The sequence below is a fragment of the Theobroma cacao genome, chromosome 5 (genome assembly GCF_000208745.1).
Source record: "Theobroma cacao cultivar B97-61/B2 chromosome 5, Criollo_cocoa_genome_V2, whole genome shotgun sequence".
Lineage (NCBI taxonomy): Eukaryota > Viridiplantae > Streptophyta > Magnoliopsida > Malvales > Malvaceae > Theobroma > Theobroma cacao.
Window position 1 is genome coordinate 36,514,985 of NC_030854.1, and position 13,814 is coordinate 36,528,798.

General features: G+C 32.2%; 2 protein-coding genes across 2 annotated transcripts; one reads left to right on the plus strand and one right to left on the minus strand.

The window, feature by feature from the left end:
- On the plus strand, positions 1,738 to 5,607 carry LOC18600144 (probable LRR receptor-like serine/threonine-protein kinase At3g47570). Its single transcript, XM_018120838.1, has 3 exons — positions 1,738 to 4,577; positions 4,751 to 5,152; positions 5,321 to 5,607. The coding sequence occupies exons 1-3, from the start codon at positions 1,850 to 1,852 to the stop codon at positions 5,335 to 5,337; spliced, it is 3,147 nt and encodes a 1,048-aa protein (XP_017976327.1). The 5' UTR covers positions 1,738 to 1,849; the 3' UTR covers positions 5,338 to 5,607.
- LOC18600145 lies at positions 12,061 to 13,371 on the minus strand. The gene is made up of 2 exons (XM_018121254.1): positions 13,262 to 13,371; positions 12,061 to 12,723 (listed from the first exon to the last, which is right to left on the minus strand). The coding sequence occupies exons 1-2, from the start codon at positions 13,341 to 13,343 to the stop codon at positions 12,284 to 12,286; spliced, it is 522 nt and encodes a 173-aa protein (XP_017976743.1). The 5' UTR covers positions 13,344 to 13,371; the 3' UTR covers positions 12,061 to 12,283.

Below are 13,814 nucleotides of genomic sequence, written 5' to 3' on the forward strand. Positions count from 1 at the left end.
CTTATTTATTGGGCATAATGGGCCTGGACCTGACAAGCCCAATAATCCTAACAGTTTTTTTAGTTCAAGTATTTCCTTCAACTGCAGGTACCAGGTGATATATAGTCTATTAGCTTGTGATGTTGTTCCACCTTTGGTTGGTATTGCATTTACAACAAAACTCTGTAGTGCATTGTCTTCTAAACCGGAAAAGGGATAAGATTATTATTTTAATTTTTAATTTTTAAGTTATTTCATTGGAATCATTAATTTTTTCATCAAATTATTTTATTAAAATTAACGTAACCATCACATTATAAATTACATTGCATGTTACATGTCCTTAGTATATTTTGTGTGGATATTTTTCTCTGACTTTTAAGAAAATAATGTAATGAAAAATATTCGAAATTAAATCACTTTAAAACATTAAGAAGTCAAATGAAACTCTATTATTGAAGAAGAATTAAAGTAAAATCTGATGAATAAAATGCTAGGAAGCATGACCACAGCTTAATCATTCCAGAATATGACTTTTCTTAGTGGGATTGATCCATTACCCACGCTAACTTTGGAAATTTTCCCATAGAAATAATTGCAGGGCAGTTTTTCCATTGCTTTTTCCTTCTATGTTTCCACTCTGGGTTCAAACTTGTTGACCTTGAGCATTTTTTTCCGTTTACTTCAAGGTCTCCCTTCCATGTATCATTTCTCCTTATGATCAATTCCAAGAAATTGATATAATAACAGTTTCAAGTTCTAGTCTTGTGTCCACATTTCAAGGGTAAAATTCCACCTCTACTGTTTAATATTCCACAAATAAAATAATTTTTCTTGTGCTCAACGTTCTCTGATTGAGGATGAGAATATGTCTAAATGAATTTGCTGGAGAGTGGCTTTCCTTCAAGACTTTCTTTTTCAATTTCCACCAAGAAATTACAAGGCAACTTACCCTTGTTTTCACGTTTGGAATTTAACAGACAGTGTGGGTTCCATTATAGTGACCCTGCTGAGCAAATCCTCCATAGAATCCAACTTTTCCTCTTAACGTTTACTTTTAAGTCTCCCTTCTATCATTATTAACTTGTCTGATGGTTGCAACAATTCGAGTAGCACATTGCTCTGGACTTAATTTGGATGAGTCAAATCTTTTTCTTAATCTTGTTCACTGCATATAAAGACTCTGATTTCCTCCATTTAATATTCTGGTTCTCAATTTTTCTGACAGTTATGTAGGTAATTTATCTGATAAAGTTGTTCCATCTCTCCAACTTCTCTATAGGTTGATGTATAGAATTCGTTTCAAAGCCTAAATATAGTTTTTATTGCTTGGTCATTCATTTCAATATAGGTGTCAAGCAAGGTATTAAGATGTTTAAAAAAAAAAATCCTTCTTAGAGTAATTAAACTAGCAGCAGATTGTAAATAATTATATTATCCTTTTTTGAAATTAGTGAGAATTAATAAAGCATTAAGATATTAAGATGGGAAAAAAAAATAAAGATGAATAGGTGTACTTTCTGAGATTAATAAAAGTAAAATATAGAAGTGGTGGAAATATATATCAATTATGCTCAATTATTCCAGCGACGATATGGTGATCAAAATCCAGTATGAATGCAGACCCATATAGATTTTTCCAATTAAGTCTAGTCCTACAACTTCAGCTCTGACTTGAAATATTTGCCTGGAGGTAACGCAAGGGGCAATGACCAACTAATCTCAGCCTTTTTATTTTTGCTCTTTTTATTTTTACATTGCTCTTTTTATTTTTGCTCAGCCTTGCGTTGCACTTAGTTCTTGTTGATGAACTAAGCACTCTCAACTCAAGCACAAACTAATCTCAGTTCAGAAACTTATATCTGGCTTGATGATGAAGCTATCGAGCAAGCATTTGAAACCGTCCCGCTCCCTTTTCCTTGTTTTCCTTGCCGTTATTCTCCTTACTTTCTTTAACCTGCAAGGTCCTAACTTGCTTGGTTCAGCAACCCTTGTGGTTACTGGCAATGAGACAGATCAACGAGCTTTACTCGAGTTCAAGCGAAAGATAATTGAAGATAATTTCGGATTTATGCACTCCTGGAACAATACTGTCCACTTCTGCCAGTGGTATGGTGTTAAATGCAGTCGCAGACATGAGAGAGTCACCATGTTAGACTTGGGATCCCTAAAGCTCGTGGGGTCTATATCACCATCTATTGGAAATTTGAGCTTTCTTAGGGTGTTAAACCTTCGAAACAACAGTTTCAATCAAGCAATCCCTCAAGAAATTGGCCGTTTGCGAAGATTGCGAGAACTAATGCTGCAAAACAACCACCTAAGAGGTGCAATTCCTTCCAATTTGTCCAGTTGTACTCGACTTGCAGCAATTAATTTTTCAAGCAACTTGCTAACTGGAGAAATACCAGGTGCGCTTGGTCTCTTGTCAAACCTAATACGATTTAGTCTTGGGGAAAATGATTTAAGAGGGGGTATCCCGCCTTCCTTGGGTAATTTATCCTCTCTGCAGTATATTTATCTACATAGCAATAGATTGAGTGGAGTTATGCCTGAAGCTCTTGGCAGATTGAAAAATCTTGTAGCTTTGGCTGTGAGAGAAAATGAAATTTCTGGTGTCATCCCTGCTTCAATTTTCAATCTCTCCAATATTAAACGCCTTTACATAGCCACAAACCAAATACAAGGTCGTCTTCCGCCGGACCTAGGAATCACTATGCCGCAGATTGAAATCCTTGCGGTCGAGGATAATCAATTCATTGGATCATTCCCCGATTCAATATCCTATGCCTCAAATCTTGTACACCTTACTGCTGGGGAAAACAAACTTAGTGGACCCTTGCCTTCATTCGAAAAGTTGGATAAACTATCACGATTTATAATCATGGGCAACCTTCTTGGAAGTATGACAGCAACTGACCTGAACTTTCTCTGCACTTTAAACAATGCTTCCAGACTAGAGCTCCTAGAGATAGGCGAAAACAACTTTGGAGGGGAATTACCGGATTGCATGGGCAATCTATCCAGGAATCTCAAATTTTTAAATATCCAACGCTGTAGAATATGGGGAAGAATTCCATCCGGAATTGCAAATCTCATCAACTTGGAGGTACTAGCGGCATCATACAATCAATTATCAGGTTCTATTCCCCTTGGCATTGGAAGGCTTCAAAAGCTAAGTATCTTTTTTGCAGCTGGCAATTATCTCTCAGGGGCCATTCCCCCCATTTTTGGAAATTTGACAATGTTAACCAAATTGGGTTTAAGTGATAACAATCTTCAGGGCAACATTCCTTCAAGTATAGGCAAGTGTGAGATTTTGGTTGGATTGTCTCTTGCTAAAAACAATCTAAGTGGTTCTATACCCCCTGAAGTAATTGGGCTCTCATCCTTGTCCATCGTCCTAAACTTATCTTCAAACTCTTTAACTGGTGTGCTTCCCGTCGACGTAGAAAATATGAAAAACCTAGGTGAATTATCTGTGTCTCAAAACAGATTATCAGGTGTGCTTCCAGATAATCTTGGTAGCTGTGTAAGACTGGAGAGACTGCTCTTGGATGGCAATTTGTTTGAAGGCCCCATTCCTTCATCTTTGAGTTCATTGAGAGGTCTTGAAGCATTAGATATATCTGACAATAATCTTTCGGGTGAGATTCCAAAATTTCTGGTGAGCTTGGAGTCATTACAGTATTTAAATCTTTCTTTTAATGATTTCGAGGGTATGGTACCAATTGAAGGTGTTTTTAAAAATGCCAGTGCTACATTCGTTGAGGGAAACAATAAGCTTTGTGGAGGCACTCTTGAGTTACACTTGCCCAGTTGTAACTTGAAAACATCCAACAGAAGATGGAACAATTCTCTTAAATTAAACATTGTGGTTGTTTTTGCAGTTTTAGGAGTGATTTTGGTATCCACATTTCTCCTCATTTTGTGGTTTAGACCGAAAAAGGAGAAGTCCACGGCAACAACGTTTGCAGAAAACTCACTTTTAAACTTATCATACCAAAGCCTCCTAAAGGCTACTGAAGGATTCTCCTCAATGAATTTGGTTGGTTCAGGTAGTTTTGGTTCCGTATACAAAGGAATTCTTGAAGACAGTGGAGTAGTTGTTGCCGTTAAGGTGCTTAACCTTATATGTCGTGGAGCTTCAAGAAGTTTTATGGCTGAATGTGAGGTATTGAAAAACATCAGACATCGGAATCTTGTCAAGGTCTTAACAGCAGTTTCAGGTATCGATTATCAAGGGAATGATTTTAAAGCGTTGATTTATGAGTTCATGCAAAATGGGAGCTTGGAGGATTGGTTGCATCCATCTGTTGGGATGAATGAGTCAAATGAGGTAGCAAGAAACTTAAATCTTCTTCAGAGATTGAATGTGGCAATTGATGTTGGTTGTGCCTTGGAGTATCTTCATCATTATTGTGAAACACCAATTGTTCACTGTGACCTCAAACCAAGCAATATTCTCCTTGATGATGAAATGGTTAGCCATGTGGGTGACTTTGGGCTAGCAAAATTCATTATATCAGACATGCAAAATAACACTTCAAGCTTGTCAAGCTCCCTTGGGTTAAGAGGAACATTTGGTTACGCACCACCAGGTAAGTAGATTACTATACATTTTTTATCTATAATCTATAATTTCATATTAAATTTCAAGTATATATGTCCATAGTTTTCATTCGATATGATAAAAGTAGAATGCATTCATGTGAGAAAGGCATTTGCATCTGTTTTGAAAACGTTTCTCTTATTTGTGACAAATGAATTACAGAATATGGCTTGGGAAGTGTTGTGACAAGTTATGGTGATGTGTACAGTTATGGCATTCTTTTGCTGGAGATGTTCACTGGGAAGAAGCCCACTGATGAAATGTTTAAAGAGAACTTGAATCTTCATAACTTTGTTAGAACAGCTTTACCAGATCAAGTGGCTGAGATTACAGATCCCATTCTTCTTCAAGAAAGTTTTCGTGGAGAAAGAATGACTAGCAATACTCGCAACCAGAGCAATCAAAGAGATAATAGACTTCTCCAGTGCTTAAATTCAATACTTGAAATCGGAGTTGCTTGTTCTATTGATTTGCCTACTGAACGAAAGGATATGACACATGTTGTTGCAGAACTTTGTTCTATAAGAGACAAGCTACTCCCAACTCGATCATTAAGATCAACAGGTATATGAATACTGTTTTAAATCCAAGTAACAATAACATATGATTCTTATAATTTTTGTTTTTTTTTAAATTACGTCTTTTGAAAATATTAAACCCATGATACGTCTTTATCTAAGTGCTATTTTAATTTAAATCTTGACAAATTTTAAGATTAAATATTTTCTTCAGCTGCAGGTACTAGGTGATACTACATATATTGGCTTGTGATGTTGCTGCACTTTTGATTGGTATTGCATTTACAAGAAAGCTCCCAGGTGCATTATGTCTTCTAAACGGGAAAAAAGAAAACATTGTTATTACCTCACCATAAGATTTAACCATTCCCTTCCTTTGTTTTCTGAAAGATCAACTATGGAAGAATGTATGTGTCTACCAATTCATGAATAAAATTTCAATTTTAAGGTTTTAATGTTTCATAAATGGAATACTTATTCATGTGATTAAGGATGAGGTTAAGGTAGGTTGATCTACTTTTAATTTATAGATTGATAAATTTTAAGAAGCTTCTATAGCTTAATCTGCTAAATTTCATTTATGATCTGCTATTAACTTTTTATTTCGATAATTCGATCCTATTTTAATTTTTAATTTCTATATTGCTTCATTTATATCACTAATTTTTTAAAATTATTTTATTTTTAATTTTTCATCAAATTATTTAATTAAAATTAACGTAATGTTCACGTTATAAATTACATTGCATGTTACATGCCCACAGTATCTTGTGTGGATATTTTTTCAATTTTTTAAAAAATAATGCAATGAAAGATCGAATATGAAACAATTTAAAGATGAAGAATTAAACTAGAATCTGAATAAAATGTTTAGGAAGCATGATGCTTAACCATTTCAGAATATGACTTTTCTTAGTGGGATTGATCCAACTTTGGAGAGTAGAATTCTCCATTTTTTTCCATAGAAATAATTAAAGGGCAGTTTTTCATTGCCTCTTCTTTCTATGTTTTTTCTATGGGTTCAAACTTATTGACCTTGAGGAGTCTTTTGCGTTTGCTTCAAGGTCTTCTTTCCATATATCATTTCTCATTATTATCAATTCCAAGAAATTGATAATAATACCAAATATGGACAAACCGCACTTCATCAATATACCATGAATATTAGAGATCAAATTAAAGACCTTTTTCTGTACTTCCATTGTCTTCATCAAAGACACAGCAATAGTCGAGCCACTTTGACTGCTGGGTTGTGGCACCTCTTCTTATTATTCGGAAGTAAAATGAAATTTCTTAAACAATGGTCTCTCACTTTAGCTGCTAAGAGATTGTGAAGTCAATTACTTAAGTTACATTGTTTGAAAAAATTTTTAAACTATTTAAAAAAATTTAAAATTTTTTTTATTCTTTAATTACGTTTAATAAGTATATATATTTTTATTTCGAATCAAATATGTTTTTATGCTTAATGATGGACTAATTGTAATTAATCAAAATGTTATTTATCATTTTATATACATATGGTGTTGATGTAAAGTGTGAAAATATCACATGACCATATAGTCATGCTGTATCATTATTTATTATGATATGTCAGTAAATGCTTCGTGATATAAAATAACAAGTGATATTTTTAACTAATTACAATCAGTCAATCATTACAAAGTTTTTTTTTTCTTTTACAAAGCATTTTTATTTGCCTTATCAACTAGCATGCCATTGTAAGTCTTTAGCTTGAATAATAAAAAACTTCCCATGGCATTAAACATCCTATATGGGCAAGAAGTGGCCTGTACAATTACAAAAGAAGAGAATTGCTGAAAAAGCTATTGACCGCTATCCATGCTCTTAGCTTATGTTACAATGTATACAAATTAAACGTAATAAAATAATAAAAATTTATTTAAATTATTTTAAATAATTCAAAATTTTTTTTAAGTATTATGCCATTACTTAATTAACACTTTTTATGTAACCGGGTTGTTTGACTCAAAATATAAGTATAAAACTTTATTTGGTTTAAAATAAAAGTACAATGGTTTAATTAAACGTAATAAAAACATAAGGGTTTATTTGAATTTTCTTAAATAGTTTAAAAGGTTTTTTGGATATTATGCCTATAAAATAATAACAAATGAAGTACAAAAAATGAAAGAAAAATATGCTCACCATTGAGATATTGATTGGATTAAACTTTATGAATTAGAAAAGTGATGTGGCAGTTGCCATTCAAAAAATAGACATAGATGTAGCTATGAACGTAGATAAACTTGTACAACATAGTATTGGAAGTTTTGGGAAAGATAAAAAGCCTGAGGCATGAGAGGGATCTAATAAATTTTGGTCAGTTTATTATAAGAGGTCAATTCTTGTACATTTATAAAGTGGACTTCCTTATACTACTAAAACAAAAAATAGTTCTTGACTGTAGTAACATAGAGGTATATACTGTCATCAATTACTAAAAATGGTACTTTTCTTAAAAGACTTTATTCCATGAGTTATAATGGGATAAAAAGAGTTAGAAATACATCATTAAAATAGTCCACAAAATCTATCATTCCTAAAAAATTCAAGATAAAAGAAAAAAATCTGGTCAATTTGTTATTGTAAGGGATCCTAAAATTGTCATCAAGAAAGAATATAAATATTTCTCTTGCAAGAAAAAAAGACATAAGAAACATGATTGTCTCGCTAAAGGTAAATCACTATAAAATTATTCTGGGTGCCGCTTACAAAAAGAATGCAGCACCTCCATATTCCTGTAACAAACAAATAAATAATTAAATGGGGCATATTACTATTATTATTATTTTTTCTATTCTTGCTTTTTTTAATTCAATTTAGACTGTTCCAAGATCCAATTAACCCATTAGGATCCAAACATAATTAATACATTGGGTCTTAAGCCTGATTAATAAAGTAGGTTCTAGGTTCAATCATCTCACTTGAAGAAAGAATAGGAAAATACAAGTTGCATTGATTGTCACTTATAGTGAGAGCATTAAACTTGAAGAAAGAATTAAAAGAAAAAAATGCAGCCCTTGAACATATATACCACTTTAAGTAAACAGACAAGCATATAGTAATTGCTCATAATTAAAAAAAAAATAAGAGCACACATAACAAGTATTTGATGGAATTAATACTAAAGTCAACAATATTAACACTTGACATATATCTCTTCATCATCAGGAAATCTAAGAACTTTGGTACAAGGAAATCCTCCTAAATCTTATTGAAATTATACACGATTTTTTGGATCTTTTTTTCTAAAGCATTATCTGGGTAGAGAGAGCTTTATGCTCTCCAATACTTTGGCCAGGAATGGCATCATAGGTAAATTCAAAACTCTAAGGACCTGTTCACTTCTGCGAAGGCCAATCTTACAAAATGTACTAAAGTCTTCACAGTTGTGACTTTTCTTTTTTGGTTAAATTTCTCGCATTATATTGACATGTCATAATGATTTGATTTGATATATTGATATGATATAATAACATGTCATAATGAATAATAATATAATATGATAATATGATCACGTGATAATTTTTACTTTTCATATTAACGTCATATGGATATAAAAAATGACAACTAATGTTCACTAATAATAGTTAATTAATTATTAATTATAAATATTTATTTGATTAAATATAAAATTACAAAAATTTATTGAGCACATAAAAAATAAAAATTTATTTAAAATTTCATTGAATAATCCAAAGATTATTTAAAATATTATACTAAACAAAATATAGTGAAAAAATTTATCAGGCTAAGAGAAACAAAAATGGAAATTAGAAACTTCGTTCTCAAAAAAAAAAAAAAAGTGACGCACTACAAGTGACGTGTAAACATTTGCATATGCAACTTCTCGAAGCCAAAGGTAAGGGCAGCTTGCGTTCATATGAGTCCAAGAATCTCTTGGAAATTTCACGTTATCTTTAAAAAAGGAAAGGTTTTGAACACTAAAAAGTTATAAATGGGAGATGGTTTGAGAGAGCATAAAGAAATCCAAGTTGAAATGGAGAATCTGATAAAGCAAAACACACACTACATTATCCCTATGGTCGAATTTATAAAAAGAAGAGGTTCTTAGCTTTTAGCCATGAGCTGCCTGCACATGGCATTTAGATGCTAGTAGAGTTCTGACTTAGCCATAATTTTCCAGGGCCAATTATTGATCAAATATCACCATAAGTTCCAAGTCTCTAATGTAGTCAATATGCCCAATATTCTTTCTTGGAAACATGATGATAACAGAGTAGACTAGTAACAACAATCAAGCTGCAAACGTAATGATAACAGAACCAGCTATATACATGTTGCAGCTTCTAAGTAACAAAACCAGCAGAAGGCACCAAAATTAATACCAAGCAATATAGTACACACACATACACAGAGACACCCCTAATGATATAATGAAAACAGAACAATTTCAAGAAAACAGAGCCTCACCAGCAGCAGCTAATTCATATGGACATGATGCATTCAGATCACCAAACCTCCGCCTCAAATCCCAGCCACAAATAAATCAGTCCTATTCACTCCCATTTGGCCAAGGTAAAAGTCTGCGTAATGGTTAGCTTCTCTAAATATATTTTAAAAGAAAACATAAGCAATAACTTCTCGAAACATATCAATTTGTTGGAAGAGTTTTCAATACTTCCATGGCCATTTGCATGAGTTGAGAACCCAAAGAACAGCAACCTTTTGAGTCTGATTCAATGATCAATGGCATCTTTCCAAGCCATGGTGAATTATAAAAAATTTTTAAGGGTCACTTTTATAACATACAATTATACATCATTAGAGTTTGAAACACCAATAGTTTCGGAGAATAGTGCAAAAATAAGAAAGAAAAAATTGACAGAAATAGCCAATTTGATAAGCTAATTTCAAAAATAACTTTCAATATAAAATTAATTATTTTTACTTAACTTTTACCATAACTTAATAAAAATGCCCTTAAAATCATTTCAGACAAATTAAATGCTCTCAATTTTTCTCTCCCGCCATTCATCTGCCATGCTCCTTATTTTTTTTTCTTATCATCCAGCTTTCTTTAATTTTACCACCATCACCATCTCAGCACTATCTATCTCTTGCTAGGTTGCCATATCGGAGTCGATCTGCAAACTAAAGAGCATGACATGGTAGGTAACAATATGTTCTTGAGTTTATTGATTTACATTCACAAAACTCTCTTTCTCTGTCTATCTCTCACCATAGCATCATCAATTTAAAGACTAAAAAGCATGGCATGGCGACTAATAACATGTTCTTGGGTTTATTAGTGTTGAGTTTTCAGTGATTCAAGTTTGATAGAATATACCTTGGTGTGTAATAAAGTAATTCATGCCTTGGCATGTAATAAAATAATTCATGCCGTAGTGTGTAACATCAGTAGGAAGGAGAAAACTTTGGTGTGTGACATCTGGTGTTGAAGCTTTGGTCTTGGCGTGTAATATTTGGTATTGAAGCTTTGGCCTTGGCTTGTAACATTTACTACTGAAGCTTTAGTATATAACATTTTCTGCTGAAGTGTGCAATGGCATAGTGTATAACAACAACATTTTTAAACATAACGTGTAACTTGCTCCTTTATATTTCATTACAATATAAACTCTTGAAGTTAAAGCGTGTAACAACTTTTTTTTTTCAACTGTAACAACATTTTTTGAATATGACCTATAACAATAACATTTTTTAAATCACAAATGCACTTGCCAAATATGGAGGCGACAAAGCGTATATTTTCAACATGGCGATAGTCATCATTTATTTTCATATTCTAAGGTTTTCGTTTGTGGTTTTTACTTAAGCTCCTATGTTTACATTGTCTTAGCCTCTTTTCTAGGATTGTTCCATTATCAGTTTTATGTAATACAGCTAGCTACCTTGTAAGCTAGCTGATGCTTAGGCACTCTTTGGTGTTTGCAATCCTCTTAGACAGCTTCGGCTGATTTTCACTGCTTTGCAGTAAATTAATGAAATTTCATTTTTTGGCTGAGTAAAAGAAAAAATATTTTTTAAACATAACGTGTAACTTAGTCTCTATATTTATATTTCATTACGATATAAATTCTTGAAATTAAACATTTTCACGACAGAGATCAAGTTTAAAATAAAAAAGGAATTGACATGGAACATAAATGTATTGAAAAGTTATTCAACGTCAACATTGCTGCTGAGATGAAATGGATTTGGACAAAAAGATATTATATAAAATCTCCAAATTTAAATAATTAGCTTTTGGAGTTATTTTATTTTTTATATTTTCTTTAATAATTAAAAAAAACATGGTTTAACAATTTTTTTTTCAACATAGCGTGCAACAACATTTTTTTTAACACGTGTATTTGAATAAAAGAAGGTTTCATTAAGGGTAATTTTATCCAAAAATATTCTCTTGACTAAAAATAGCTAAAATTTAAAAAAAAGTTATTTTTAGAAATACTTTATTTTTGAGAGTTAAAAAAAGCGTCCCAAAATGAAATCTTAAGAAGAATATATGAAACTATCTATATTTTGGCAAACCAACCAAGTTTTGGGTATTATTTTTTTTCATTCTTTTTAATTTGCAGTTTTGTGATTTTTTGGGATGGAAACAATTAATTCTTCGGTTTTCTTGTTGAGTAGGTGTATAATCCTATATTGTCATGCTCAACAAGGATAGGATTCATGTTACCTGCAATTTTACAATTATTCAATCCAACCATTTTAATATGCAATTTACATTAAATTTATGCAAAATCAACGTGTACGTTATATTTTTGAAATAGATAATTAAGATTTATAATTACATTCAATTAATTGTAGGCGATTTCAACTTGTTCGAACTGGGTTTCAATATTTGGGAAGTCATGGATTTGTTACTTAATTATGCCTTTTTGTATCAAATTTACTTTGAAATCAGCAATGAAGTCCATTATGTTGTTTGGGGCAAAGAAGTAGAGAGAAGAATTTGCAAGCCTTTTTCACACCATTAATTATTGTAGATATGCCAAGTTTGATTGGCTGTTTAAATTTATTTACTACTATTGTAAAGCCTAAAGGAAACCATTTCCAGAGAGTAGATATACACCACTAACAATAAAGTTTGGTTCCTTAAATTTCCCATTTAATTTCCTTGAGCCTTTCACTATCATAAATATGCAGAGCTCCATGTTCATGTTCAATCAGCCACGGCCTCGTATACCCCTTTTGCAGCTGCATAGCCAACGACACCAAGCAAGTTGAGCCCAAATAACCCTGCTGTTTGATTGCTCATTGCCACACCCGTTTTGCAATACACTGCAAAGTCCTCACAATTGTTGAGGAAAAAATTGTAGTTTCCGAAGCTGTTGCTTTGAAGCAGACGATGGGCTGTTTCGACGACTTCATCTGCCGGTTTGCAGTCCCAAGTGCTGCAAGAGCCACGGCGTTTGAAAACCAACTTCAAGTAGGAGACATCGTATTCATAGCGGTAGAGGGAGTGACCTTCCAGGAAGCAATCGAGGCAGGTTTTGAAGATCCCGGCCTGAGGCTTGAACCCACATTTTTTGCATGGAGGTTTGTTGTAAATTTTGCTTGGTCCCATGAGGTGAATCACCATGTCGTCGCCCACGTATATGCCTGCCGACAAATGATCTCTTTCTCTCAGAAATGAAGAAATATGTTTCATGATTTGAGAACCTTTTTGTCCAAAAGCATGACAAAAAGAATACATATATATATATATATATATAACTTGGATTTATTTTCTATAAAACTTTGAAAATTTTGTCTATAAAACTTGGATTTATTTTCTAATTTTTGTATGAAATTTAATAAGAATACATAGACATAGGATAGTTGTTTTCGTCTCACTTCTCTTCTTCTTATTCCCTGTCGGTCCAAATATATAGTTGAAAATTGGTTGTTCTTAATTAAAAATTTACAGCCATAATTCTTCAATTTTCAAGCCAAAATCTCTAAACAAGCCAACCCCTAGCACACCCTAACCTTTGCTGAATTGCAAGTGAAGAGCACAAATAATATATATATATATATATATATATATATATATATATATTCTGTGTATGTGTGTGTACATAGAGAGAGAGTTATAAAATTAAGGAAATTATAATTTTTTTTAAATTTGAAAAAGAAAAGAAAGAGAAAGAGAGTATACCATGATGAAAGTAGAGACGTAACTTCCTATCAGAATAGATGTGATCACCCGGTTTGAGGGCATCCCTTCTCACGGTTCTCATCTTTCTTCTCTATACTTTTGAGCTTAAGTTGATCTGCAGCCTCTTGTAATGAACCCCCACAAATTTATAGATGGAAAGAAAGATTGTTGGGAACCCAAAACAGTAAGGAAAAGTGAATCTCTATGCTATTGATAAAGAGAATCATACGTAAAGTAAAAAATTTATTATCAATTCTTATCTACATATTATTTCAACGAATTGATATGTTACGTCATAATCTAAAATAACGAATTGATATGTTACTTCATAATTAATATTGATTGTACTCTTTTTCAGATGAAATATTTTTGGAAAATTTAATTATTGTATTAATTCACTTGTAAAAATTAATTAACGTGGATAGAAAAAAGAATGTTTGTGGTTTGGTGATATTTTTTGTAGCTGTTTGTATTAATTTTTTTTGTATTTTTTTCTGTATATATTGGTTATTTTTCTCTGTATATATTGGTGATATTTTAGTTTATTTTAGTA